Source organism: Remersonia thermophila, chromosome 1, assembly GCF_042764415.1.
Source record: "Remersonia thermophila strain ATCC 22073 chromosome 1, whole genome shotgun sequence".
NCBI classification, from domain to species: Eukaryota; Fungi; Ascomycota; class Sordariomycetes; order Sordariales; family Chaetomiaceae; genus Remersonia; species Remersonia thermophila.
Genome location: NC_092217.1, coordinates 2,423,547 through 2,451,116, shown reverse-complemented (window position 1 = coordinate 2,451,116; position 27,570 = coordinate 2,423,547). Strand labels below are relative to the sequence as shown.

Here is a 27,570-nt window from a genome sequence, read left to right as displayed (position 1 = left end):
GGGAGTTGGAAGTGAAGCCGGAGCTGGAATTTGTGAAAGTCCCCACCCGGAACGGAGGGATCGAACTGAACCGCGCTAATCCCCTTCCAGACGGGCCCCACCCAGGTCGGAAACGGTTTTGCCGTCTCTCACCGCCAAATTTTTGCTTCCATGGCCAAGATTGAGAACTCAGAGGCCCCACCCTCGCCAAAACTTTTGATTTGTTTTTGCTTCGCTCTCTGCTCCGGCAAACTTCGCCCTTTTCCCTCCTCGTCTTCCGCCAACCCTTTTGTTCCCCGTGGAAGACCGCTGCAGCGTCTTCTCTGCAGCCGGGGACCATCTCTTTTTTTCCTTTTTCTTTTTTCAATTGCTTCCCTCCAGGCGATCGGCGCTGTCGTGAACACCCGCCAGGATGGGTACCGGTACGTCACTCCATGTCCTGCCGCCATGGCCGACGGTTCATGCATGGCCCATGAATGAATGCCTGCTAACACCCACCAGCGAAGAAGGAGCGCAATCGCCTCCAGCGGGAGGGCCGGGTCACCGGCGACCCCAAGGTCAAGGGCGAGAACTTCTACCGCACGGCCAAGAAGGTCAAGACCCTGAACATGTTCAAGGAGGCGAAACCCATCCGGAACAAGGAGGGCAAGATCGTCAAGGCTGCCTCGTACCAGAGCAAGGACGTCCCCAAGGCCGTCATCGAGCCCAACCGGAGATGGTTCACCAACACGCGCGTCATCTCCCAGGACACGCTCAAGTCGTTCCGCGAAGCCATGGCCGAGAAGGAAAAGGACCCCTACACGGTTCTGCTCAAGAGCAACAAGCTCCCCATGAGCCTGATCCGCGACGGCCCGGCGCTTGAGGACGGCCTCAAGAAGCACAAGGCCAAGATGACGGTTGAGAGCGAGCCCTTCTCGGAGGTGTTCGGGCCCAAGGCGCAGAGGAAGCGCCCCAAGCTCAGCTTCAACACGGTCGACGAGCTGGCCGGCCATACCGAGCAGAGCCTCGACAACTACGAGGCGCGCTTGGAGGAGATCAAGCTGCTCAGCGGCGCCGCCGGGTCGGCCGCGACGGACGGCGACGCCGTGCCCGAGGAGGACTTCAGCGTCGCCACCGCGAAGGAGGCCGTTTTCACCAAGGGCCAGTCGAAGCGCATCTGGAACGAGCTCTGTAAGTGGCCCAAAGACGTCCTTCTCCTCGATGGCGCTGTTCCTAACACAGCCTGCAGACAAGGTGATCGATTCCTCGGACGTGATCCTGCATGTCCTCGATGCCCGCGACCCTCTTGGCACAAGGTGTCGGCACGTCGAAAAGTACCTTGCTACCGAGGCCCCGCATAAGCACCTCGTCTTTGTGCTGAACAAGATCGACCTGGTTCCTTCCAAGACGGCTGTAAGTCTCGCATGTTTGTTCCCAATGCCTGCCTCCCACCTCTTCGCCAGTTTTGGGGTCCCAGGGCTTTTGTCAGGACACTACCGCATTTTGATGCTCCATGGGAGTTCGTCCGTTACATCCCTGGAAGATCGATTTCCACTTCCACCTTCCCCAGCCTGGTCTTCAGGTTGCGGGAATGATGGGCTCCGTCTTGGACTCCATCGCAGGATACCGGACGTGTTTCACTTGAGTTGAAGACCGCCACCATCGTCAAGGTGGCACATGGTTGTCTTCTTAGTTGTGATTCATACATCTCACCGCCCCGTATCACCATCAACGCTCGCATACACGGTTGCGCGATGCTAACTTGAGTAGGCTGCCTGGATCCGGGTGCTGCAGAAAGACCACCCCACCTGCGCCATGCGTGCCAGCCTGAGGAACCCCTTCGGCCGTGGTTCTCTCATCGACCTGCTTCGGCAGTTCAGCATCCTTCACAAGGATCGGAAGCAGATCAGCGTCGGCTTGGTGGGCTATCCCAACGTGGGAAAGTCGAGCATCATCAATGCCCTTCGCGGCAAGGCCGTCACCAAGGTGGCCCCCATCCCTGGCGAGACCAAGGTGTGGCAGTACGTCACGCTGATGAAGCGCATCTACCTGATCGACTGCCCGGGTATCGTGCCGCCCAACCAGCACGACACCCCGCAGGATATTCTTCTTCGCGGCGTCGTCCGCGTCGAAAACGTAGAGAACCCGGAGCAGTACATCCCTGCGGTCCTGAAGAAGGTCAAGACGCACCACATGGAGCGGACCTACGAGCTGAAAGGCTGGAAGGATCACATCGAGTTCCTCGAGCTGCTGGCCAGGAAATCCGGCCGGTTGCTCAAGGGCGGCGAACCCGATGTCGACGGAGTCGCCAAGATGGTGCTGAACGACTTCTTCCGCGGCAAGATCCCCTGGTTCACCCCGGCCCCGGCCATGGAGGGGACCGAGGATGACGCCACGATTGAGGGAAGGCAGGGGCGCTACGGCGAGATGCCGTTGAAGCGCAAGCGTGATGAAAACGAAAGCGTAGCCGACACGTCGTTCGCCGGCTCGACCACCGTGGATGGCGAGCGGGCCGAGTCGGAGTCGGAGGACGACTTCTCGGGCTTCTCGAGCGACAGTGACTCGGATTATGGTGACGAACCAGAAGGAAAGAGCAAGGAGAGCGGTGCTGAGGACATGATACCCCTGGATGATTCTGAAGATGAAGACGAAGAGGAGGAGGATGAGGATGGTTCAGAAGAGGACGACGAGGAAGAGGAAGAGGAGGAAGGTGAAGGTGGCGAGAGCGAGGAGGACGGGGAGTCCGAGATTGAGATTGAAGGTGCTGACGAGCTCCTCTCGTCGGACGACGAAGAGGCACCGCCACCGCAGAAGAAGCGGAAGAAGGGGAGGTAATCCTCTGGGCGAGTGGGAAAGGAATACAAGCATGTTGAACATGTCACCGCGCTCTTCATGTGACTTGTCATGCCAAAGGCAAAGCAGTGAATGACCTGTGCGCATCATACCTACCATGTCAGGAACAAGCAAGTCAACGTGTCTGTCCTGGCTTTTGTGACGTGTTGTCTTAAAGGTTTCGGAGGCTGGGGATCTTCCCATGAACTCGGAGTTGTTCTGTATCGCCAGAGCATGTTGTCATGTTGCCATGATGTAGAACGCAGGAACGATAGGAAAAGATGGAGTCTCCTGAAACTGACATGGCAGTGCATGCAACTCACAAGAGCTGCTCAGCACACGGCTGGCCCAGCTGCCCTGGATGCATGTATCACGAGGTCTGAGGTGTTTACAGATCATGGCCCAGGGACAAAGTGCGGCACAGGTTTCTACAGAGGGGCTCGGGTATCATCATCCCTGGCGTAACTATTTTTTTTTGTTGGCCGGGTCTTGACGGCAATGGCTCCAGCGAAGCACCGGAGGAAGTCGTACGAGTCCACAGCACAACGGACACACCTCTTCTGGAGCTGGAAGACAGCTGCCAGCTCCAGAGGCCAGTTCGAAAGCCGTACAATATATAGGGGGGCCGTCCGTGCCATCCCCCTTTCTTATCCACGGCCTCGGCCCACGCATGTCATCGAAGCTAGTAGGCAGACACATGTCATCGAAGCCCGCAGGCAGGGTAGTCCATAGACACATATTGAGCACCTCGTGCGCCACACCTCCGAGAAGGTTCCATGGGCATAGTGCACTCGATCCTCTTGTGGTCGCTGTCTCGGAACCGTCCGCCCGGAGAGACCGAGGATGGCGGCCAGGACGGGGATCGATGGGCCCTGGACGGCGCCGAGACCCTCTCTGACGGCGGATCCTGGATAGGCCTCTCGAGGGATTCCATGACGATTTCCTGTTGCGATGAGGAGCCGCACGACGACGACGATGACGGCGGCGGCGGCGGCGAGGAGGGGGGGGAGGGGGAGGAGGAGGAGAAGAAGCAACTCTCAAAGCGCGAGCCTTGGGTAGACGTTTCCCGGGACTGCATGACCTTTTCCCCGTCCGACGAGGAGTCGCTAGGAGATGGCGACGAGTGGGATATGTGCGAGCTTCTCCCTGCAGGCCATCGGCCACGGAGGATGCGGCGGGGCCGGGTGTGTGGTCCGTCGAGGCCGAAGATGAGGAATCCGGGGCCTGGAAGAGGCGGGACGTGGTTTGTGTGCGAGGTGAGGGTGGAGAGCGGCGTGTTCAGGTAGACAGGTGAAGCGAAGCGGTTGGAGAAGGGAGGGAAAAGGGAGGGAGGGAGGGCGACGGCTGGGATATAGGTCTTGTTGAGTTGATGTGATGACGGCGGTATGCCGCACGTTTGGCCAGTTTGTGAGAAGAATCATCTTTGCCCAAGGCCTGAAGGGGGGTGGGTATACATGCAAGTAGCATGGAAGAGCCTACATTCCCCAGGACAATTTGAAATTACCTACATGGTATTACCAAGAAGATCAAACTGTAGGAGCTGGGAGGGACGGTGCCCTGCACAATACCACACCAGCACAATCATCATCATCAGAAGAAGAAGAAGAAGAAGAAGTAAAAGAAGAAGTAAAAGAAGAAGAAGAATGCTGAACGCTTGGCTGCTGGGACAGAAGCCTCCTTGGATGACGGCATCCCTAACCCTCCCGGCCTGCTTCCGCGGTGGGAGATGGTTGCTCAACAGCAAGTAATGGTACCTGAGGTAGCCTCGATGATGCAATCCAACGATGATCAAGAAGGGTACCTAGCCAAAGCTCTCCCCGCTTGCAACCTACCCGCAGATTGCATCATCCGCAAACACCCGCGTCGAAACGGTGTGGAGATGCTTCGCTCTTCGCTTCGTCTTATGAATCAACAACTTGCACACTTGCTCTCCCACCTCCCCCAAGGTTCCCTTTTTTTTTTTTTTTTCTTAGTAGTTCATTCACCAACCTCCGACAATATCCAGCTAGCCCCCTATAAAGACTCTGGCTGGTTGCGCTCAACATGGCCCTCCCGCCCAAGTTCAAGGGCCACCGGCTCACCTTCACCGACGCTGCGGGCCCCGCCAGCGAACCCCTCCACACCATCGAGGTCTACATCGACTACGTCTGCCCCTTTTCCGCCAGTCCGTAACTTCCCATCCACTCCGCTGCCCACCTCGCTCCCTGTTTCTCTCTCTCTCTCTCTCTCTTTCTTTCTTTCTTTCTTTCTTTCTTTCTCGGGCTCTAACGCGACCCTGTCCAGAAATCTTCCGCACCCTGACGGGCTCCGTGATCCCCTACATCCGCTCGCGCCCGGCCCTCGCGGCGCGCACGCAGATCATCCTGCGGCAGCAGATCCAGCCGTGGCACCCTTCGTCGACGCTGGTCCACGAGGCGGCGCTCGCGGTGCAGCGCGTCGCCTCGGCCCGCGGCGACGCGAGCAGCAGCGCCGCCGAGGTGGCGGGCCTCTTCTGGGCCTTCTCGGCGGCCCTCTTCGCGGCGCAGGCCGGCTACTTTGACGAGGCCGTCGCCGCCGAGCCGCGCAACGCGACGTACCGCCGGCTGGCGGCGCTGGCGCGCGAGAGCGCGGGGCTGGACGAGGAGGCCGTCTTCGCCCTGCTCAGGGTGCCCGAGGGCCCCGGGGAGGCCAAGAACGCGGGCAACGGGGTCACGGCGGACGTCAAGACCATCGTCAAGATGGCGCGGCTCACGGGGGTGCACGTCACCCCGACGGTGCTGCTCGACGGCGTCGTGGTGCCCGAGATTGGCAGCGCGTGGACGGGGGAGCAGTGGGCGGAATGGCTCGACAAGGTGATCGTCTAGGAGGCCAAGGGCGGGGGGGGGGGAGGGAAAGGCATCCAAAAGGAAGACAGCATACTATGTAGAGGTTGTTGCCGAGTTCTTGAGACCGTGGCCGGGGTTGGAGAAATGCAGGGCAACGTCACACACGTCCACCAAAAATTCGCTTTCGTGAGAAAAACAATGAAGGCCTGGGCTCTCGTTCAACTCTTCGTCTATTGTGGGCGCGATTATGCAGATGCACAAATTCGGAACGATGCCGAGGGACGTGAGGGAAGAAGAAGAAGAAGAAGAAGAAAAAAGAGAAACCAGAACATGCAGCCGACCCGGCAGGAACCGGCCCGGGGATTTGTACACGCCACACACACACCACCATAACACCGCCATCTCTCTTGAGAAGCAAGAAAACGCAGGAGGAGGGGCAATGATGGGGAGGGGGAAAGCATTTACACGGCGGGGGCTCGGGCTCGGGAGGAAGACGTCGTCGTCCTTGTCGTCGTCGTCGTCGTCCTCCTCCTCCTCGCGCGCCGTCTCCTCACAAGCGATCCAGCTTCCGCCGCTGATTCCGGGTCCTCCGCATGAGCTTCTTGTACTTCTTCTTCTTCATCTTGAGCTTGCGGATGCGGCGCACGCTGATGGCCTGCATGGGGCGGTCCTGGCGGCGGCAGGCGTCGTCGTAGCGCATCTGGCGCCGCCACATGCGCTCGAGGAAGGTCCGCGGCGCCCGGTCGCCCTCGTCCTCGATCAGCTCCGGGCTGTGCGCCACCACCTTGACCTGCCCGTCGGCCTCGAGCGTCTCCTCGATGGTCACCACGGCCTTGTACACGCGCGTCTGCGGCTCGGCCGCCTCGACGAGCGGCTCCGAGGCGGCGGCGCCGGCGGCGTCGGCGGCCACCTCGGCAGCGGCAGCACCGGCGGCCGCGGCGGCGTCCTCGTCGGCGAGCGGCTCGGGGGGCGGGGGCGGGGCGTACGGCAGGTACTGGCCGGCCAGGGGGTTGAACTGGAAGTGGAGGTTGGTCTCGGAGCCGTCGGGGTGCTTGAGGCTGAGGCGGGCGGAACCGTCGTCGGAGGGTTCCTGCGTCTGTTGCTGCTGCTGCTGCTGCTGCTTTTCCCGGTTGGCAAGGCTCAGCTTGGAGAGGGGTTCCTCCAGGTCATGTACCGTCTGCGACAGCGTCGAGAGCACGTCGGATACCCTGTTGTGGCGGGAGCGCGTGGCAAAGATCTGGGCGAAGTCGTCTTCGGAGACCGTCTTGGGCAGGAGCTGGGTCACCGAGATGGGGCGGTGGAGGGCGAAGAAGGTCGAAAGCGCGAGGCCTGTGTGTGTGTGAGTGTGCGTGAGCATGCGTGAACGGCGGGGTTGGAGTCGGTCCTAAAGACCAAAAGCAGAAAAAAAAAAAAAAAAAAACGGACCTTCATCCCCGATATGCCTGGTGCTGGGAACGCTGGGCGGCTGGGGCACGGGGGCCTTGGCCTTCTTTTCCGACTTGGAGCCTCGTGACGCAGGGACGGGGCGAGGGGCAAAGTCGCGGGAGCCGTCGTCTGGGCTCGAGGGCTTGGACGACGAGTAGCGGCGCTGGTGAAGACCGGTTTTCCGGAGCCCGACGCTGTAGGCGGCGGCGCGGGGGGCGGAGGAGGCAAGGGACGAGACGGCGGGCGAGGACGGGGCAGCCGCCGCCACGACCCGTCGGACGGAGGGCAGCATGGCGAAGATTGCCGCCTCGAGGCGGGATGCGGCAACGGAGAAGAACTTGAGGGTTCAGAGTCCGAGACGGCGTCGCAAAGGGGTGGGAGGCTCGGCCGTCGTGCGTAGTGGTGGTTGGAGTTGTGGTTGTGGTTGTGGTGGTGGCGGTGCTGGTGGTTGGCGTCGGCGTCAGCGTGCGGTGGTCGAGGTTTGACGCAGCCTTCTCACACACAAGACTTGACGACTGGGGGGGGGGGGGGGGGGGTGAAAGTCCTGTTCGGGTTGGCGGTTTTCGCCGCGCGATTGGAATCGAACGTCCTTGGCGTCAACCAGAAAGGTACGTACCGAACGGGGCCTGGCCACGCAGGGTCAGGGTTCAGGGTCAGGGTTCAGGGTCAGGGTTCAGGGTCAGGGTTCAGGGCCCAGGGTTGGGATCAGGGTTGGCTGAGCAAGTAGTGTTCTACTGTGTATGAGAGTCAGCGTTCAGAGTGCAAGAAACCAACAGTTGTACGACGAGGCAGTTGGGCATCCAGAAAACAAAACAAAAAAAAAAAGGGCAGAGACAAGAGGAGAGTATTGCCAAAAACATGTATTCTTCTTTGTTATCTGTTTTGAACAGGCCTTGGTCTTGGGGGGGTTGGTTGGCCTGGTTCGACCGACCGACCAACTATAGCAACTAACGATACTTGCTGACGATAACTCGTTATCACGTGGCATGTCCCTGTGGAGCGGCCGGCAAGACGGACCTGACTGACCTGAGCCACCTCGCCATCGCCAAGACGCCACGCCACCCATTGACGGTTCCGGCTTCTTTGGGGCCGCTGCCGATCCTCTCACACCGCACGTTCGCAACCCACCCACCCACGCTCTGTGTGCCTGCGACGATATGCAGGACAGGCTAGTGCCGTGTAGTGTGTAGTAGTAGTAGGCCATATGCTCCGGGGCTGGGACGCATCGCTGGTTGGCAGGTTGGCGGGTTGGCAGGTTGGCGGGTTGGCAGGTTGGCGGAGACCGTCTTCCTATCTTCCCCCTCGACGCGATAACTGCCGAGGTTATCATGCATGGCTGCCCCTTCTGGACCTCTGGACCTCTGGACCTCGCGTGAGATGACAGGCGACACCATGCGGGTGATCCAGGAGAGGACCGTCCCCACGGCCGTTCGCTCTGGGACGGGCTTGACTCCATCCCCCTTGGAACTCAACACGCATGACATGATGGGGTTTCCCGTTCCCAGTTCCAGAAGCACAATCATCGTCGAAGCGAGCATGGTCCGCGGGTTGGGTGGCTGGAATGCCTAGGTGTCGGCGGTCGAGCTACAGGATCTATAGACGATGGTCTCTACCGTTTCTCCAAGGAAAACAACACCTTGACCTGGACTTCGTTCGCCCACCCGCTGTCGAGTCCCATCTCGTCCCATGCCGTCTCCACGTCCACCTCCAGAACGTGCCCGTCTTGCTTGCTGATCGAGACCGTATGCGGCGGCACGGGTTGGCCGAGGATCGTGACCATAAAGTCGTCCATGAGCGACATCTCCCCAAGGGCCGAGATGTAGATACCTGAGAGTGAAAGAGAGAAAATAAAAAGAGTCAGCCTTGCCGTATCTCGCAAAGAGGAACAAAACAACCTCTTGGGCTCACCTAGCACTCCCAACGTCTTCAGCGTGGCCTCCACCACCACCGTCCCGTTCTCGCGCGTCTCAACCCCCGTCCGCAGCACCGCCGCACACCCTGTCATCTTGTCCACCAACCCCAAGTTCGCAACCAGCACCTCTCCTCCGTGGCCGGCACTCGCCGGCGAGCCCACCGCCGTCAGCGGGTACGCGCAGAGGACGTCGTACCCGAAGGCGCCCAGCTCCACGGTCAGCAGCGGCCCGCCGTCCCCCTCCGCCGCCTCCAGCGGCGGCGTGACCGTGCCGCGACGGTACGCACGCACGACGTAGCGCCTCCCCGCCGCGACCCCAGGGAAGTCCCCGAGGGCGAGCACCTCGGCCACGCGCCGCGGCGAGCCCTCGTCGCCCGGCCGCGCGTCGACGAGGAGGCTAAACACGGCGACGATGCCCGTCCCCGTGCCCGCCCGGCCGTGGAACGCGCCGACCTTGAGCAGCGCCGGCCCGCCCTCGCCGAACCCGCGGTACCCGGCGCTCCTCCCGACGGCCGCGCGGCCGACCACGCTCGGCCGGAGCACCGCCGTCGCGCCCGCGCCGTGCGGCCCGCGACCTGCCGGACCAGCCCCGCGCCGTGCCGGCCCGGCGCGTCGGTCACGTACACCGGCCCGCCCGACACGCACCGCGCCGCCGCGTGGTACCCCGCCCAGGGGCTCGCCGCGTCCGTCTGGAACATGTCCCAGTCGGGCAGCACGCCGAGGTGCTGCGCCAGGAGCGCGTTGTGCGCGTTGGCCCAGACGTGCCACGTCTGCGCTGCTGCCGTCGTCGTCGTTGTCGTCGCGGGCGCGGGCGCGTCGGGGAAAAAGTCGTCCGAGCTGCGCCACGGCGGGGTCGCGAACCGGCCGGCGCGCGCGAGGGGACCGCGGAACAGGAGCCCCGGCGCGTGCGCCATGCACGAGATGGCGCGGTCGGCGGCAAAGTGCCGCGCCGTGGCGAGGTTCCAGGCGTTGAGGTAGGCCGGGAGGAGGGCGCGGCGCGCCGAGGCAGGGAGGAGGGTGTCGAGCATGTACTGGGCGTCGGTCTTGACGCCGGTGATGCCGCGGGCCGACAGGAAGGCGTAAAAGTCGTTGTAGAAACGGCCAACGTCGGAGGGCGCGATGAGCGTGAGCGGGGAGGTGACGGCGGGGCGGGAGCTGTCGAGGGAGTCGCGGCGGGGGACGGCGATGGTTTCGTAGCGTCGGGCGAGCGGGCCCGAGGGGGAGATGCCGCCCCAGTAGCCGAGCATGGCGTGCCAGACGGCGATGTGGTGGATGTGCTTGTGTCGGGATCGGATCGCGTCGACGAGGCTCTTGAGGCCGCCCGGGAAGGCCTGGGGATCGGCTTCAAAGTCGTTCCAGCCGCGTTCCCATTGGGTCTGGCCCGGGCGGTCAAGAGATTGCCAGTTGTCGTCGAGGATCACGCTTGACACGTAAATCTTGTTCTCGGCCAGCGTGTCCAGCGCTTGGAGCACCTTCTCCGCCGTCAGGTCTTGACCGAGCGAGTTCCAAGTGCCTGGAGCGCGGGTTAGCAGGGCGCGCCACGGCCCAGGTTCTCCGCGAGGGGCACACTCACAATATCCCAGCCCATCATACCAGTTTTCGTACCAAAGCGGCTGGACGTTATCGTCGTCGTCCGTCGTTGCGGCCTCCAAAGGAGGCTCGGCGGAGATGCCGGCCGGCTTCACGAGGGTTCGCGCGTGATACATCACGGCGGCGATGGCGCTCTCCAGGCTGTCCCCGACCGCGACCAGCGCGGTCCCAACGCCAGGTCCAGGCCCGTCGTTTTGAAGCTGGCAGGGTTCGTTAGTCCTGAACAAGACCTCTGTGAAGGCCCCCCGAGGACGCTTACGTGGAGGATCAAGCGCCCGGACTCGCCGCTCCGGAACAGGGTCACCACGTCACCGACGCCGCCGACGCCGCCGACGCCCAGAAAGACCAGATGCTTGCCCCGAGGAGAGAGAAAGGAGCAAAGCAGCGCATCTTTGTCCAGCTGGAGCGTCGACTTGCCATGCCTCGGCGCCAACCAGGCCGCCGACTGTCTCACCAGGGCAAACCATCTACCGCAGCTCACACATTAGCGGCATGGTAGGCGGCAAAGGGGAAGGGGCCAGCGCCAGGACGCTTGATCTCCATCTCGTCGCCCGTCGGGCAACCCTCACCTGAGGAACCGGCCCCATGGGAAACCAAAGGGCACTTCGGCCACGGCCGATACGTCATGCCTGGCCGCATCCACCGGGGCTTCGACCGACCACAGTCGCGTCCTTGGGGTCTGGCTGAGGTGACGCCTCCACCGCAGCGCCGGGTTGCAATCATGGATCAGGTCCGGCAGATCCTCGGGGTCGTCGTCCCTCGTGGGCCTGCGATCGATGATCACTACGCCATCGCCCGAGCCCTGCTCGCTCTGCACCCACCGCCACCCCCCGTCGCTGGCATCGCCGTCGCCGGTCCCCGACGAGCGATGGCGGAACTTGACGGTGAAGGATAGCGAGGACCTTGCGGTCACGTCGGCGCGGAAGTAGAGCCTCGTGGTGCCCTCTCCGGCGTCGTGCACGTCAACGGGCCGGCTGTGCGGCGGGCTTGGGACGAACTCGGTCTCGGTCCAGCTCCCTCGGCCGTCGCCGTCGCCGTCGCCGTCATCCGCCAAGTACCAGAGCGCCAGCTGCCACAGCTCGGCGGCGTCCGGCGCTGCAGGGACCTGGAGGACGGCATGCACCGTCACGTTGTCGTCCTGCAGCTGCGTGACCTGGCCCAGGGGCGGGTACGTTGCAACGAAGGGGGCCATGCTTGTAGCGCTGCCTCTACAGGAGGAGGAGGAGGAGGAGGAGGAGGAAGAGGAGGCGGTTGCGTGATGGCGTTGTAAGGTGCCTGGTGTAACCTCCTTGGCGGGTGCCATGGGGATTGGCTCGGAGCCGGACTACAGCAAAGCGGCATTGGGCTTCCGTCAGAAACGACACGCGGCTCTGGGCCTTACAGCCCGGGTTCAAGTGCGAACCTCGACTTCAACATGAAGCTGGATGTGCATGGTGTCCATGTCATCAGGTGCATCCGTGGAGGACGACATTTCGTTTACAAACGCCAAGTTCCAAACCCGTAAATGATCCAAACAAACAAACAAACAAACAAACAAACCAAAAAAAAAAAAAAAAAGCTGCGAGATCGGGCGAGGTATATAGGTAAATAAGCAGGTAGGTAGGTAGATACTGTTCGAAAGTGATTGGGTTTTACAACACGGGCACGGATTGGCAGCAAGACTTAGATAGTTCAGGTATGTAGTTGCGGGGTTGCAACGTAATGACAACCCCAGTTGACGTGTTGAGATTAATACTGAGTATGTGGTGTATACCCGAGGTAAGGCAAGGTAAGGTAAGGTAAGGTAGGTATGGTTACCAGGTTGTTGACCTCAAGGGAACGAACCGTGTGTACTCGCTGTGTGTACTCGCTGTGATGTAGGCGGTGGAGCGGAGTGGAGGAGGGAGGTGCAAGAAGAAAAAGATACCTCGGCGATGTGAAAAGACGGGTTTGATGCCTTGGTTGGGTAACAACCGAAACAGCGTTTGGTCGTCGCTTGCTTGGACTTTTGGACTTGCCTTGCGGACTCGTCTGGCCTGGCCCCCCGCCAGCCAATCACGAGCGCTCCGATTCCAACTGCCAAGAAAACGGCACCGGACGACGGGCAGCTGTCACACGTGACTGTGGAAAGCTCCGGTCCAGCTTTTGGCCCGGCCCATCCCGAGCCCATTGCCTTGCGCAACCACTCAGTTGCGGCAAAATTACCCCCGGTGCTCCGTGCTCCAGATTTTTGACAGCATCGGGAAGTGAGGAGAGCCACCACCCAGACCTCCCTGAACGTATTCCCCCCCCTCCCCCTCTCAAAACCACGCAATTGGAACGATTGCCCGCCCATCCGACCCCTCCCTCCCCGTCCATCCACCTCCATGGCGTCCCGGAGACTTGCTCTCAACCTCTCCAAGGGCCTCCGCGCCCGGGCTCCGGGGCTCTCGGTGCCCTTCCGGCGAGGCCTTGCGACGCCGCACCACGCGCCCGCTATCAAGACCGAGACCACAACTCTCAAGAATGGCCTGACGGTGAGCCTCCCTCCCCCGTTCTCGCCGAGGCCGCGGCGCCGCTCTCGTTGCTGCCGCCCGCCGCCTGCTTTCCCTCCACCCATGGGGCTTCGCTTTCAAGCGTCCCTCCGCCGCCCCCTCCCCCCGCTGACTCGAATATCCCCCCTCCAGGTTGCGACCCAGTACTCTCCCTACGCCCAGACCTCGACCGTCGGCATGTGGATCGATGCCGGCTCCCGCGCCGAGACCGAAGAGACCAACGGCACCGCCCACTTCCTCGAGCACCTGGCCTTCAAGGTACGGACGCATGACCTGAACGAGAGAGAGAGAGAAGGAGAGAGAGAGAGAAGGAGAGAGAGAGAGAGAGAGAGAGAGAGAGAGAGAGAGAGAGAGAGAGAGAGAGAGAGAGATAAGCAGAGAGATGATGATGGGCCAAGAGCGAAGCGGGGGAATCGGCTGACCACCTGCCTTTTTGCCGTTCTAGGGTACCTCGAAGCGGACGCAGCAGCAGCTGGAGCTCGAGATTGAGAACATGGGCGCTCACCTGAACGCCTACACCTCGGTTCGTTGAGACTCTTCCGCGCGGCTCCCCGGCCCCGGCATGCTAACCCCTCGCACAGCGCGAGAACACCGTCTACTTCGCCAAGGCGCTCAACGAGGACGTGCCCAAGTGCGTCGACATCCTCCAGGACATTCTGCAGAACTCCAAGCTCGAGGAGGCCGCCATCGAGCGCGAGCGTGACGTGATCCTGCGTGAGTCGGAGGAGGTGGAGAAGCAGCTCGAGGAGGTCGTCTTCGACCACCTGCACGCCACGGCCTACCAGGGCCAGCCCCTCGGCCGCACCATCCTGGGCCCCCGCGAGAACATCCGCGACATCACCCGCACCGAGCTCGTCAACTACATCAAGAACAACTACACCGCCGACCGCATGGTCCTCGTCGGCGCCGGCGGCGTCCCCCACGGGCAGCTCGTCGAGATGGCCGACAAGTACTTCTCCAAGCTGCCCTCCAAGGCTCCCGAGACCAGCGCCTACCTGCAGTCCAAGAAGAAGCCCGACTTCATCGGCTCCGACGTCCGCATCCGCGACGACACCATCCCCACCGCCAACATCGCCATCGCCGTCGAGGGCGTCAGCTGGAACGATCCCGACTACTTCACCGCCCTCGTCGCCCAGGCCATCGTCGGCAACTACGACAAGGCTCTCGGCAACGCCCCGCACCAGGGCAGCAAGCTCAGCGGCATCGTCCACAAGAACGACCTGGCCAACAGCTTCATGAGCTTCTCCACCAGCTACAGCGACACCGGGTAAGCCTCCCTTTCTCTCTGTTTCTCTTTTTATTCTTGTCTCTTTTTTTTTTTTTTATGTCTCTGGTACGCTAACAAGATTGGGTTCTTTGCAGCCTCTGGGGCATCTACCTCGTCACCGACAAGCTCCACCAGATTGACGACCTCGTGCACTTCACCCTGCGCGAGTGGTCGCGCCTGTCGGGCAGCGTGAGCGAGGCCGAGGTCGAGCGCGCCAAGGCCCAGCTCAAGGCGTCCATCCTGCTGTCGCTCGACGGCACCACCGCCGTGGCTGAGGACATTGGCCGCCAGATCATCACCACCGGCCGCCGCAAGAGCCCGGCCGAGATCGAGAAGATCATCGATGCCATCACCGAGAAGGACGTCATGGACTTTGCCAACAGGAAACTGTGGGACCAGGACATCGCCGTCAGCGCCGTCGGCAGCATCGAGGGCCTGTTTGACTACGCTCGTCTCCGGGCTGATATGAGCAGGAACTTCTAAGCAGCGTCAAGGGAGGCATGCGGGGTTGGCTGGGAGAGGGGCTGACGATGGGCATGCGGAGGGGAAAAAAGCAAAGGAAAAAAAACAAACAAAACGCAAACTTGAGCTTTGCTTGGCTGCTTCATGCGTGGCGATCTTGGAGAGCGAAGAAGGATCATGACAAGGGGGTTGGGAAGAGAAGAGAAGCGCCCGGGTTCAAGTGTATTATAATCGGTGTTGCATCCGAGCTAACAACACACGTGAATGTACTGTAAGGGCGGGCGGGTAGACATAGATCCATCGATCCGGTTTCTTTTGTCCGAGATGATGCGGGTTCCTGCTCCTCCTCCTATTCCTCCTCCTGCTCCTGCTCCTGATCCTCCTCCTATTTCTCCCCCTGCTCCTCCTGCTCCTCCTGCTTGCTGCTTGCTGCTTCTGCTTCTGCTTCTGCTTCTGCTTCTGCTTCTGCTTCTGCTTCTGCTTCTGCTTCTGCTTCTGCTTCTGCTTCTGCTTCTGCTTCTGCCGCCGCTGCCGCCGAGGTGGTTATGCGTTGTGAGCGGGAATCTGTTCGGCGGAGATGGCTTTGTGGCCCAACAATTGCCACCTAACCGAAGGTCCCACGTTGGGTATCATTGTCCCTGGTAACGCTCAGGTACGGTACCTGACTCTCGGATGCGTCAGCTCGGGTGGGTTTTCTTCGCGATCCATCACAGCCGTTGCGGTTTGCGGTTGGCGGTTAGCGGTTGCGGCTGCGGTTGCGCCTCCAGCGGCTTCGCCCTTGCTGAGGGGTTTTGCAGACGGCCAAGTCCGGTCCCAGCCGTTCGAGTCTCTCTGATAGGAGCCCTCGGGGCCGTGTGGCATGATCCTGGCCCGCCATCACGAACTTGTTCATGGTGGCTCTTCCAGGCTGGCGAATGGCCTTGCCTGTTTGCTGGGCCAAGCGGTCTCTGCCAGCAGGAGAAACAAGAGATTCTAGCGGCAGAGACGTCGGATTGGGAAACGACCTGGGTAAGAAGGGGGACTCGGGCACACAGGGAGGCCGGCGGTGTTCGGTGCAAAAAGCAGCTTGATTCCCTACGCGTACTGTGTAATGGACGTTACGCCGAATCTTGGAATGTGACGCCTTTCGCTTCTCTCTCCCCCTGGTTACGCCGCCATGGTTGACTTGCCGCCTAACCCAGATCGCCCAGCACGCCCCCCCGACAGCACAACAACACGGACGACGTTTGTTCTCCACCCCGGCCTCCACCCCAGCCCATTTCTTTGAACGCCCAGCTGCCCTGCGTACCGCTCCTCTACGGCTTGCGAGAGGCTAGGATGCATGAACACGCCGGTTGCTGCCAAGGCCATTTTCTCTCTTGGGAAGGACGATTTCTGTCTCCATCACCCTCCTCGCAGCATGATTTTGGAAGAGCCAGAGGCCAACACGGGAGGGGGGGTGAACATCCCCTTCCCTGATGGCCCACCTCAGCGAAACCCCCTGGGCTTCAGGCTTCATTCATCCAGTGTTTACAAGGCTCGCATGGGGGAAAGGTCGGGACGGGTCGAAGCGGGGCCCATGATCGCGGCGAGGTTCCAGGTTTGGGCCGCCGTTCCGCCTAGGCCGCTCCGCCAGGCCCGGCCGAGAGAGCTCGGTAGACGGACGTGTCTCGACGGATTCGTGGATGCCTATGGCGAAGAGACCCTCGAACTGGCGCGCATTAGGTCGTGGTCGGGTACGCCCAGGGGGGGGAGGAGGCGAGATGCCCCCGAGGAGCCTGCGGGAGGCGGGCTCTTGACTCGGAACGTTTCTGGCTCTGGGCTTGCCGAGGTTCGAAGATGGTCCTCGTGTCTGGAAGGGTACCATGCTTTTACGTATTGGAACCTCCGGGGCGAGGAGGGTGGGTTGAGGACGGGAGGCAAGCCTCTGCGCGGACATCCAATGGCTTGGTGCTGTCTGTAGAGGCGAGCGAAGAATGGTTGGAACAGCCCCCCCCCCCCCCCCCCCCCGGCGCCGCGGAGGCCCCGAGCGGTCGAAAAGCATGCTGATGTCATGGCTCTTGTTGGCATGTGCTCGGTTGCCGTCCAGGGGCGGTGTGGTGATGGCTTATTGGTGAAACCCCCCCGTCCAACGCGTCTAGATCCAGACGTGCTGAGCCGGGTCCTACCTTACACGCAACGCTGGATATCACGGCAAACAAACGGATTCAACACTGGTCTCCCTTGCCTCGTTGGGGTCCTTTCGCTGGCCGGACTCTTCAGGTGGGCTTTTCGCTATTCCTACGAGGTGATGGCTCCATTGCCTGTCTGATCCTCGTCCGACCGTCTTGGGGAGAGTGGGGTTCCGGCGTCGAGCCAGAAAGGCCCGGACCGACGCCACAACCCTAACCCGAGGGCACCGGGGTTGACGGCGGGGTAATAGGATCTTGGAGCGCCAGGAACCGGCAGTGGGGGTCAGGGTTAAGTTCACTACTGCGTACGCAGTAGTTAGTTAATACTTGTACTGCGTAGCCCCGGGCCGGCTTGGCACCCCCACCTTCCCCTTTCGCTGGTAGCACAAAGCATAAGGCTGGGGGACCTGCGGCTTTTTCTGTGGAGTTTTTTTTCCTGCACGCCATTTTAGCCCGATCGGCATCTCTGCTCCTCCGAACCTAAAAGGTTCCTCCAGACGAGAGAAGACGGTGACTGATGACTCTCTTTGGTCCCTTGTCATGTCGTTTGCGATTGTCTGTCTCCCTCCCCTTTCCTCCCCTCCTGGTCCCCCCCCCCCACCAAAAAAAAAAAATAAAAAATTGGGGCCATCCCTGGCAAAAGGCGGGAGAGGCATGAGAACACGCTTGAGCATACATATAGTACACAGTACACTAGCTACCTTGCTCCCATTCCAGAATGCATTGTGGTCCAGTTACAAAGCAATCAACCCTATCAACGGGCCAGCGGCCAAGGTGCCGGGCACGGGCCGGGGATGGACCGGGCATGGGCGGGCTGCCCAATCGCGTCTTGTTGCAGACAAGGCTGGGTTAGCGATGGCAAGCTGAGCTGGAAATGCCGCTACCAAAAACCGCACAGCTAATGCCTCACGATGACGGCAAAGACCCAGATACACGTGTCAAACATGGGATTGGTAGAGCCCAACCACGTCCTGGCCCCTCCAACATGGGCCAGCTCGGCTCTTTGCGTGGTGTCGGGCCCGTCTTGGAGCTGATCCGGGCTTGTCGGCCGGCCGGGAAGAGGGGGGCCAGCCGGAATTTCCAGGTTCCAGGAACCGCTGCTCCGAGAGCTGCGGATTCTGCGTACCCTGGAACCCAGTCGCTAGTTGCCTCTCTTTTTCCCGACCAAGAGGGGCCGCGTCGACGTGGATTTCCCCTGTTCGCCATCATGTGATGGAAAGCCATCGCCTCCCTCCGGCACCCCGTCGCATCCTACGCTACCTGGGTACCTACCGCTGCGTCTTTCCAGGTGCCCTGATGCTGACCACATCTCGCATTCCTACCTGACCAAGTATGTAGGTGGTTTGTTGTTCTTGTTGCTGCTGCTGTTGTTGTTTTTTTTTTTTTTTGTTGCTGCTGCTCTTGCTGCTGCTCCTGCTGCCGCTGCCGCTTCTCTTCTTCTTCTTCTTCTTCTTCCTTTCTGCCCGCTTCCAGCTGCCCACGTCATGGCTGCTGCTGCTACTGCTGCTACTGCTGCTGCTTCTGCTGCTGCTTCCAACTTTCAGCTTTGATCATCTTGTCTGCATCTCGAGTCGTCCGGACAATCGCGGCTAATGAGCGAGCCTCCCGTGCTCCTCAGGCATGCCCAGGGGCCACAAACGTCACCATTCGGATGAACAGCATGCCTGGTCGGTGGGAAGACACCGAACACCGCCGCCGCATCTCCGGCAGCGGTCTCGGGGATGGCTTCGACGCATCTCCGAGGTCGGCTCGGCCTTGCCTCGTCACGGGCGACGGGCTTCCCGGAGGGGATCCCGCCCCTTCGTTCGCCCGCTTGGACAAACAGCACCGGCTGGTGGAGGAGGGTAGGGAACCCGGTGGTCGCGGGCCGCTGTCGCCCGTCTGGGAAGACGACCCGACGAGGACCGCCCCCTCGGACCCGGCCCTGGTGGTGCACGTCGACATACGCTTCACGGACCCCGTCATCCGCACCCGGTACGGCCGCAGCTACGAGAGCTCCCCCGAGCTCAATGCCACCCCCAGGATCTGCCGCGGCCTCGTCCGCCGCATCGAGCGCTGCGCCGAGGAGCTCGTCACCCGCAAGGATTCGTCCGCCCTCGACGTCTTCAAGCGCGACTCGTTCGACCGCAAGCCCCAGCGCTACGAAATCACCTTCCGGGTCTCGAGGAGAGCGAGGGGCGACTGGGCCGAGAGGTCCTACCGGTCGTACCAGAAACAGCCCCTCACCATGGCGCAAGCCCGAGACGTCGTCTTGACGGCGCACCGCATCGTCGGCCTCTTCCTGCTCCGCCATGACCGAGGCTTCCGCTGGTTGGACGGCCCCGCCCCCGACGCAGGTCTGCCGGAGGCTCCCGAGACCGCCGTGCCGTCTCGCGGCAACCTGCCCTCTCTGTCGTGCGTCCCTCCGTCCCGCTTCATCGAGGCCACCCAGACGTTCGAATTCGTTCCCGGGTACGACATCCACGTCGGCTTCCGAAGCACGAACCCCCACCGGCACGTCCCCACCCTGGAGAGGAGCTTCCGGGTGAGCAGCACGCAGCCCGCGCCCCTGACGCTGCTCACGAGCGAGGACCTGCTGCGGAAAGCCCAAAAGGTGGTCAACGACGAGCTCGCCCGGAGGTGGCGCCAGGTGTCCGAGCTCCCCATCCCCTTCAGCAACGACGCTCTCGAGGTCAGGGTCAGGGTCGTCAACAACCTCGGCCATCAGTACGACCACGTTCGGGCGGACGTGACGAGCACCCTGCCTCTGTTTCGGGACGACGAGGGGAAGGACTGCGATGCCTTCCTTGCCGCGGTGGAGCAACGTCTCGGCCAGGTCAGGACCGAAGCCGACAAGGGCCTGAAGGCCGCCAACGACCTCGAGTTCCGGATCGTCGAGCTCAAGGGGATCGGGTGGACGGCGCGGGAGCCTGCGCGCTTCGCCATCGGCCCGGCGGTATCGCACGGCCGGCAGACCGTTCAAGCCGCCCTGGAGCGCCTGCAGACAGGCGTCGGCGATGTCATCCGGGGCCACAACCTCGCCATCCACATCCGAGCACAGAAGCGGGGTCATGTCGTCCTGGACAAGGCCATCGTCGCCCACGAGAAGCGCGGGAAGCCTCGCGAGAGGTTTGGTTCGCGCGAGGACGAGCAAGCCGTCATGGTTGCGAGGTTGAAGGCTCGCGTTCAAGCCGATATGGACAAGATCTTTGAGGACTCATGCTGCATCGACGACATCCCCGAGGAGGAGGAGGAAGAGGAGGAGGATGACGACGACGGCGACGACGACGACGACAACTACTCTACGCGGCCTGCGACTGCCAAGACCCTTATGCGGTTGGAGCAAGCCTTCTTCGACGGACCGTCTCGCGACCACTCCCCGTCATCATCGGCACGATCTACCCCCCCGAAACACGCAAAGGCAATGTCGCTGGCTGGCCTTCACCACTTGCCGAGGTCCCGCTCCCAGCGAGTCTTCTCGCTGTCGAGTCGCTCCACCGAGTCCGTGAGGTCCATCGACTACCTCAAACCGGGCCGCTATTCGTACGCGGAGAGCGATATCAGCAGACACTCCACAGCAGAAAGCGATCAAATGCCGCGACAGCCAAACGCATCGTCCCCGATGCTCGATAGGGCATCGCTGGAGCTTAGACGGCCGGTGAGGGCGTTTTCGCTCGGGTCAAAGGGGTCGACCTTGTTGCCCCGCCTCGGCAACACCCCTACCCTGCCTGAACAATCGTCAGGTGGCGTTGAAGGCGGCGGTCCGATCCAGAAAGCGGTTGAAGCTCCATTGCAGATCGACGCGGCGAGTCATGGCGTGCGGCCAATGACGTCCGCGGGCGAGAGAGCCCTTCGAGCTGCATCATCAAGGTGCACCCTTGAAAGCACATCTCGAGAGAGCTTAGGGGTGCCTGCTGCGACAAAGAAATGCGAGCGGTCACCTCGGAACGCCACCGCCGGCTTCACGACGCCAGTTGCCGCCCAACCCAGGCATACGGTCATGGAAACGCCAGAGTTTGTCGATGCCAGAGAGTATCCTTCCAGCCCAGCGCCTCAGGAGATTGCTGCTGTTGCTGCCAAGGCCGACTTCACGAGCGCGCTACCCGGCACGCCGAGCCCCAGGGATGACGATGAGTATTCGACGGCGCCGACCACCCCTGAGCTGAGCGTCGGGGCATCTTCGACGGGGCCCGACGTTGCCGGCACCCCTGTGCTCCTCCGGGCTGCTTCGGTAGCGAAAGACGGCATTCCAACGCTCTTGTACCCCGAGCCTGAGGGCAGGGAGGATCCCGAGACTGCCAGCATTCCTCGGCCAACCGACAGCATTGCCGACGCCATCGTCGATAACGACCATTTGACCACCCCTTTACCTTCCCACAACCGCGATTGGGTCAACATCCACCCTGTTTTACCGCCGCCTGCAACCGCGGCTGGAGATGGCGATGCGGCTCCCCGTCAAGACACGCCGACACCACCCGGCCCGGCCCCCCTGGCGCCATCCTCGCTACTCGCCGAAACGCAGCCCGCACCCCGCAGCTGCGCCCGGGCAGTCGGCCCTGTAGCGTACGACACGAGCACAACCACAGCCCTGCGCACGTCCCGGACACTCCAGAATATCATCGAGCTGGACAGGCGCATCAGCGAGCAGCTCGCTCCCGCCCCCGGGACCGAGGATGACACCCCTCACGTGCCTGAACTTGCGCTGGACTTCCCCGTCTCGCAACCCCGGACACCAAACTTGGACGCACGTGCAGGTGGTGCAGCAGATCTGGCCACAGGGGATGCTGCTCACACCAGTCCTCCTGTTGAGAACCACGCCTACGCCCCAAGCGTAGCCGGCGACGCGTCTCCCGACGCCGCAGCAAGCACCGGCCTCGGACCCGACACGCTCCCATGCCTGAGCGCCGATGCCACTCTTTGCCAAGAGGTGCGACGCGCTGATGATACGGCGGAGGCGGACGTCACCGAGCCAGCGGCAGCCGAAAGCTCTGAGGAAAGCGTCGTCGAGACCGAGACGGCTGACGCAAGTCCCGAAACCACCTCTCGGCCCGGCGGTCAGGCAGAGCTCGAAGATATCGGAAACGAAAAGGAGGAGAAAGAGACTTTCAAGCTCCAAGAACTGCCTGAAGCTCGGCAGCCCGACGATGCTCTCCAGCGCGCCGGCGACGAGGAGTTGCATCCAAGAACATGGGCTGAAGTCGCTGCCGCCGGCAGCTGGAAGGAGGGGGTAGAGGATGCTGGCACGGTGCCGGCCGTTGGCCTCCATCCCCCCGAGGAGACCGAAGGCATCGAGAATGACGCCGTCGGAGTGGGCTTGGTATCCGAGGTGGACGCAGAAGGAAGCTCCGGGGCCGACGAGTCAGGGTGCGGTTCCGAAGACGTCCCGCCCCCTGATGCTGTCAGCCGTGTCGATGGAGAAGCAATGCATCTCAAAACTTGGGCGGAGGTTACCGCTTCCGGAAACCCCGAGTCCGAGACGGTGGTTCTTTCGACGGCGCCGGCAGCCGAAGTCGAGCCCGTCGACGAGACCGAAGACGCCCCCGGCGGTGACCAGCGTGCCGCTCTGGTTCCCGAGATGAATGCACAGGGGAGCTTGAGGAGCTACGAAGGCACCGAGGAGATGCATACGAGAACCTGGGCTGAGGTCGCCGCCGCCGGCAACCCGGAGATGGAGCTAGGAGACGCTGGGGCGGTGCCGTCTATCGGCATCGGGCCTGGCGAAGGAACCGAAAGCTTGGATGGAAGCGCCGACGGCGTTGCTTTCGTGCCCGAGACGGAGACGGACGTGGCAAAGAGCTCGGACAGCGGCGCCCCCCTGGAGGGCGATGTAACGGTGCCGGGCCCGCCTGAGGAGGAATCCGTGGTTGCACGAACCGAAGTCCTCGGCTCCGATCATGATCATGCAGCGGTCGAGACCGCTGCTCAGACCGCGTCGGGGCCAGCAGGCTTCGATCCCGATGCCGAGGCCGCTCAAGAGACCGGCTTCATCCCGAAGATGCCAAACGAGCCGAATGTCGAACCCAGCCATGCGACAACCGAGACGACCATCAAATCCGAGCCGGAGCCGTTAGCTTTGGGCCCTGACGCTCAGGTTGCCGAGGAGCCAGACCTTGCTTTGGGTGTCCGGAGCGAACAAGCTGTCGGCGCTGCGCCGGAGTACGTCGAATCCAGATTGGAAGACGAGAAACCTCCGGAGGGGTGTGCGGTCGCCAGCGGTCCTGAGGTGGATGCCGCCAAGGAAGCCACTGCCATGGACAGCAACGATCGTCATGATCAGACGCACACGACCGGAGAGTGGGGGGACGATGCCGGTAACAGCCGGGTTTCAGATGTCCCCGGCTCGGTCCCGGAGCATGCGTCAGACTCCGGTCTGGCTTTCCACGACGCTGCCCAGGAACGGAAGCATCACGGACGCGGCGATTTTGAAGAGTCCGGCGGTGCGCCGACCGGGCTAGGAATCATTGGGTCCGAAGTTTGGGACGCCCATGTTGAGATTAGACGCGATGCTACTGCTGCTGCTACTGCTGCTGCTACTGCTACTGCTACTGCTACTGCTGGAGAGATCGGGACTAGCGTCGCGGATAACGTACCCGAGACCGCCGGGTCGGACGCCTTCGAACCCGAGAGTCCCGATTCGGGCGTGGCCGGGATGGACAAAGACTATGCCTTCGCGATCCTCCACCCGACTGGCAACGAGGCGCGTGGCGCTGGTGGAGACGACAAGCTAGACCTAAGGATCACGGGACCCCCTGCTGCTCAACGACAAGAGGGTGGCGGTGAACTTGCCAGCGCGGTCGGCGGCAGTGCCATGTCCGACGACAAGGCCCAAATCTTGCCGAAGGAACCGAAAATCCTCAACGAGCGCCAAGGCTCCGCAGGGAATGAAACCGTCGACGGCGCTAGCGCCGATTCTGATGGGGGTGGCGCTTCGGAGGAGAGCTTCGGGCCCGAGGGCGGAGCCCTTCGTCCAATCGAGGGATTCGACGGCGGCCACAAGGTCCAGCTCGGCCAAGATGCAGAACTTACAACCTCTACGCCAACCACATTCGGGATTGCGAAAACCGGCGTTCCCGAGAACCTCGAGGCGGTTTCCTCGCTGCCGTCCAACCCCGACGATTCGGCCCCGGCCGTCTCAGCCGACGCGTCCGCGACCCCGCCGGCGACCCCAAAGCTGGCCGAGCCTGCGTCGCCGCCACGCCACCGCCAAAACTCCGTCCCCCTCCTCGCGCCCGTTCCTGACCTCTCCAAGCTTGGCAATCTCTACCCCATCACGCCGGAGTCCCCCACCAGCCTCCGCTCCTTTGACGCTTCCCAATCGACCCCCGGCATCGTCGCAGAGACCCAGCCCCGTGACTCGGTCGATTCCGTCCGCTCCGTCGTGGAAGAGCTGCCGCAGCAAACGCAGCAGCCCCACCGCCTCGCGGCTCCGCAGCCACCGCCTTCCTCCATCCCCAGCACCAGAAGCAGCAGCCCTTGCAGCCGCCGCCCGCAAACCCGGGGCTACCTCGGCGTCGGCCTGGGGCTGGGCCTCAGCCTCGGACCCAAGGGCCTGGCGCACCGCCGCAGCCGTCTCGATCTCCACGGTGGCGTGCTCGACAACGACGACGACGATGACGATACGACCGGCAGCGCCTACCGTCAGGTGAGCCTGCTGCTGCATTCGCCGAAGCTTCAGCAGGGCCAGTTCGAGCAGCAGCAGCAGCAACGCCACCATCGGCCTTCGCACGAGGCCGGAGGCGGCCGAAGAAAGCCCGACGCTGGCGGCGCGCATGCGAAGGCGGGGCCAACGAAGAAGCACGGCGACGACGAGCATGACGGACGCTCCGACGAGGCTTCGGTGCTGCCGCGGATGATGGTGCTGCTTGCAGGGGCAGTGGCCGTTGGGAAGATGCTCACTGGGCCTGGCTAGTTCACGATGATCATCTTCCCGCCCCCCCCCCCCCCCTCTCTTTTTTTCTCTTCGTTTGTATATTATTTTCGACGTATTCATTTTCACCTTGTTAGAGTGTATCTTTGCCAGCAGGACAGCGCATGGATAATGGTATGGGAGACTGACACGGGCCGGGAGGGTTACGACACGATGATGATGACGAGACTTGACTATTTTAACAACAGCGGAATTTCAGGGACGGGATGAGGCTGAGGATTGAAGGATCGGATGGACAACTAGACATGGACTTGACGTAGACATTATAGGCAACTCGGGTTGCATACGTGTACATATGAATTACCAAGATGACACGAAATCACCGAAGCAATTCCGTATTAAGAGAAGAAGAAGACAAGGTTTTCAAAACATTCTCCCGTGCGTCTCCTGGAAGGGGGTCTGGTCTGAGAACAGGGAACCGGGCGGACGGGTATTTGAAAGGTGTTGATTGATTCCATGAGACATGGCCGAAAATCACACACAAGGCCTAGCGATGTGACGGCCATGGGGTATCTGTTGTTGATTAGGCCCAACGCACGTTCCCGCGGGGTAGGGGCTGGAATGTCTGCTCGAGGGAGGTGCTTGGCTATGCATAATATACCAAGCCAAGGATCCATGCCAGCAGCTCACAGCTCACAGCTCATCCCTCACCTCCCCTCCCCCTACCGCGCCAGCAGCTTCTTGCCCCACGGGCTCTTCCCACATGCGCTTCTTCGGGTTGGGTTGAAACTCTTCTTCTTCCTGCGGCACCTCGAGGGGCTCCTCCTCTTCCGGCTCCTCTTCCGGCTCCTCTTCGGGCTCCGGCTCGGGCTCCTCCGTGCCCGTCAAGCTCTCGTGGGCCTCGGCATCCCGGCGGTCCAGCGTATCCTCCACCATGCGTCCCACCTTCTCGAGCATCGACTCGGGATCTCCTGCTTCGGCCCGCTCCCGCCCCACCTGCACCGTCGGCACCGTCCGCCGCCCCTCCTCCCCGGTCCCGACGCCGACAGCCGCCGTCGACGCCCCGACGTCGCCGGGCTGCGCGGCCGCGACCGTGGCCCCGACCGAGGAGGACGCCCCCTTGCCGCCGGCGCCGCCCACCACGCCCGTCGTGACGCGATACCCCGTCCGCACGGGCAGCCAGACGAGCCACCACAGCGGGCCGTAGAGGAAGCGGCGGAAGACGAGCCACGCGAGGGTGGCCAGCAGGAGGCGCAGCGCCGCGGCGAGGTACCACGAGTCGCTCTTCTCGCGGGCGGCGAGGGCGCCGACCAGGTCGCGCGAGCGGGCGAGCAGGCCCTCGACCCCTTCGTAGGAGCGCTGCAGCTCGGCGAGGGCCGCGCTGCTCTCGGCCAGCGTGCGGGTGGCGAAGGCCGACTTGGCCACCTCGCCGGCGATGAGGGCGTGGGTGCGCTGCAGCGCGAGGGTGACGTCGTGCGAGGCCTGGACCGCGGCGGAGCCGGACGCGGATGGGTCGTGGGGGTCGGCGGCGGGCCTGTGGCGGTGGCGGCGGTTCCGGAAGAGCTGGGCCCGGGCTTCCTCGGGGGTTAATTGGGGTTGCGCAAGGTTGGCATTATTATCGTTGTTGTTGTTGTTGGTACTGCTGCTGCTGCTGCTGCCGCCGTTGCCGTTGCCGTTGTCATCCTCGGGTCGGGCGAGGAGGATGGACGACGCCGGCGACGGCGAGGCGGTTGCCGCGTAGCTTGCCAGCAGCAGCTCGCGCTCGCGCTTCTGGGCGGCCTCGAGGCTTCTCCGGGCGGCGAGCTGGGCCTTGCGGAAGTCGGTGCGGCAGCGGTGAAGATCGGCCTGGAGGGCGGCGGCGGCGTCGCGGAGGCGGGTCTTGCGATGGTCGGCGTCGGAGCCCGGGCGGGCGGGCGGCAGGTCGGCCACCTCCTCGCGCAGGAGCTCGAGGTCGTCCTCCTCGTCGCGCAGGGTCTGGGCGATCTCGGCGCTTAGCTCGGTGGCGACGTTGTCGCTGCTGATGGTGCCGTCGGCGGGAAGCGGCACGGAGCCGGGCTCGAAGCGCAGGTTCGCAAGGCGGTCGATGAGCTCACGAAGCTGACTCGCCGTCTCTTGGAGCGCCGAGAGGCGCTCATGGAGAGAGTCGAACGTGGCCATGGGGGAGGGAGGGAGGGGGGGACGCCGGAAAAGAGCCCAGGCTCAAATCCAATCCTCGAGGACGATCGACGGCCGAGGTTCTCTTGTGGAATGGCACCGTTGTTGCCGTCCTTGCTGTCGTTGTGGTGGTGGTGTTGGTGTTGTTGCGTGTTAAAGGCGAGCTGGCCACTTTTTTGCCAAGGAGGGAGGAAAGCAAGCCGACCTGCTTGTACGGTCTAAAGACGTCAGAGGGCCCGTCCGGGACGGGGGGGGGGGACCCGCTAACCCAGCGAAACGGACCGCCGGCACCCGGAAAACGGCTGCTGCGGAACTTGCCGGTCCACCGTGACGGGCTGCCAATTGGTTTGCAGTTGGCGCTTCTCTCAACACCAATTTTCCCCATCGCCGAACATCGCGGCCGCCACCACCACCACCACCGAACAGGCGGACAAAGCTCCTACCCACGTCGCCGACGATCCCCCGCAACCACCCATCTGCCCCGACCCGTCTCCCCGATCCTTGCGAGTCCCACCCCGGCGCCGAATCCGCCAGACACGCAACAGCCCCGCCAACGTCAGACGGAACCACCCCCCCATCGAGGTGGAAAGAGGGGAAAAGAAGCAACAAAAAAAGTAAAAAAGAAAAAAAGGGAAAAAGAAAAACGACAGGAGAATT

The 27,570-nt window shown here is 62.4% G+C and overlaps 7 protein-coding genes across 7 annotated transcripts; 4 read left to right on the top strand and 3 right to left on the bottom strand.

The window, feature by feature from the left end:
* Positions 1-391: 391 nt before the first annotated feature.
* Positions 392-2,793, top strand: VTJ83DRAFT_690 (uncharacterized protein; the record flags this gene model as incomplete). The annotated part of the gene is made up of 4 exons (XM_071013662.1): positions 392-401; positions 481-1,149; positions 1,208-1,371; positions 1,729-2,793. The coding sequence occupies 4 exons, from the start codon at positions 392-394 to the stop codon at positions 2,791-2,793; spliced, it is 1,908 nt and encodes a 635-aa protein (XP_070870043.1).
* A 2,040-nt stretch (positions 2,794-4,833) lies between these two features.
* VTJ83DRAFT_689 (uncharacterized protein) lies at positions 4,834-5,633 on the top strand (the record flags this gene model as incomplete). Its single annotated transcript, XM_071013650.1, has 2 exons — positions 4,834-4,954; positions 5,074-5,633. The coding sequence occupies 2 exons, from the start codon at positions 4,834-4,836 to the stop codon at positions 5,631-5,633; spliced, it is 681 nt and encodes a 226-aa protein (XP_070870042.1).
* Positions 5,634-6,144: 511 nt separating this feature from the next.
* VTJ83DRAFT_688 (mitochondrial 37S ribosomal protein mS38) lies at positions 6,145-7,311 on the bottom strand (the record flags this gene model as incomplete). Its single annotated transcript, XM_071013639.1, has 2 exons — positions 6,145-6,923; positions 7,020-7,311. The coding sequence occupies 2 exons, from the start codon at positions 7,309-7,311 to the stop codon at positions 6,145-6,147; spliced, it is 1,071 nt and encodes a 356-aa protein (XP_070870041.1).
* A 1,317-nt stretch (positions 7,312-8,628) lies between these two features.
* Positions 8,629-11,992, bottom strand: VTJ83DRAFT_687 (uncharacterized protein; the record flags this gene model as incomplete). The annotated part of the gene is made up of 7 exons (XM_071013628.1): positions 8,629-8,846; positions 8,928-9,430; positions 9,475-10,444; positions 10,505-10,721; positions 10,781-10,988; positions 11,091-11,845; positions 11,924-11,992. The coding sequence occupies 7 exons, from the start codon at positions 11,990-11,992 to the stop codon at positions 8,629-8,631; spliced, it is 2,940 nt and encodes a 979-aa protein (XP_070870040.1).
* An 874-nt stretch (positions 11,993-12,866) lies between these two features.
* VTJ83DRAFT_686 (uncharacterized protein) lies at positions 12,867-14,784 on the top strand (the record flags this gene model as incomplete). Its single annotated transcript, XM_071013617.1, has 5 exons — positions 12,867-13,016; positions 13,167-13,292; positions 13,480-13,557; positions 13,616-14,301; positions 14,397-14,784. 5 exons carry the CDS (start codon positions 12,867-12,869, stop codon positions 14,782-14,784), a joined length of 1,428 nt encoding a protein of 475 aa, XP_070870039.1.
* Positions 14,785-18,564: 3,780 nt separating this feature from the next.
* Positions 18,565-24,801, top strand: VTJ83DRAFT_685 (uncharacterized protein; the record flags this gene model as incomplete). The annotated part of the gene is made up of 1 exon (XM_071013606.1): positions 18,565-24,801. The coding sequence occupies one exon, from the start codon at positions 18,565-18,567 to the stop codon at positions 24,799-24,801; it is 6,237 nt and encodes a 2,078-aa protein (XP_070870038.1).
* A 651-nt stretch (positions 24,802-25,452) lies between these two features.
* On the bottom strand, positions 25,453-26,916 carry VTJ83DRAFT_684 (uncharacterized protein; the record flags this gene model as incomplete). The annotated part of the gene is made up of 1 exon (XM_071013595.1): positions 25,453-26,916. One exon carries the CDS (start codon positions 26,914-26,916, stop codon positions 25,453-25,455), a length of 1,464 nt encoding a protein of 487 aa, XP_070870037.1.
* Positions 26,917-27,570: the final 654 nt, after the last annotated feature.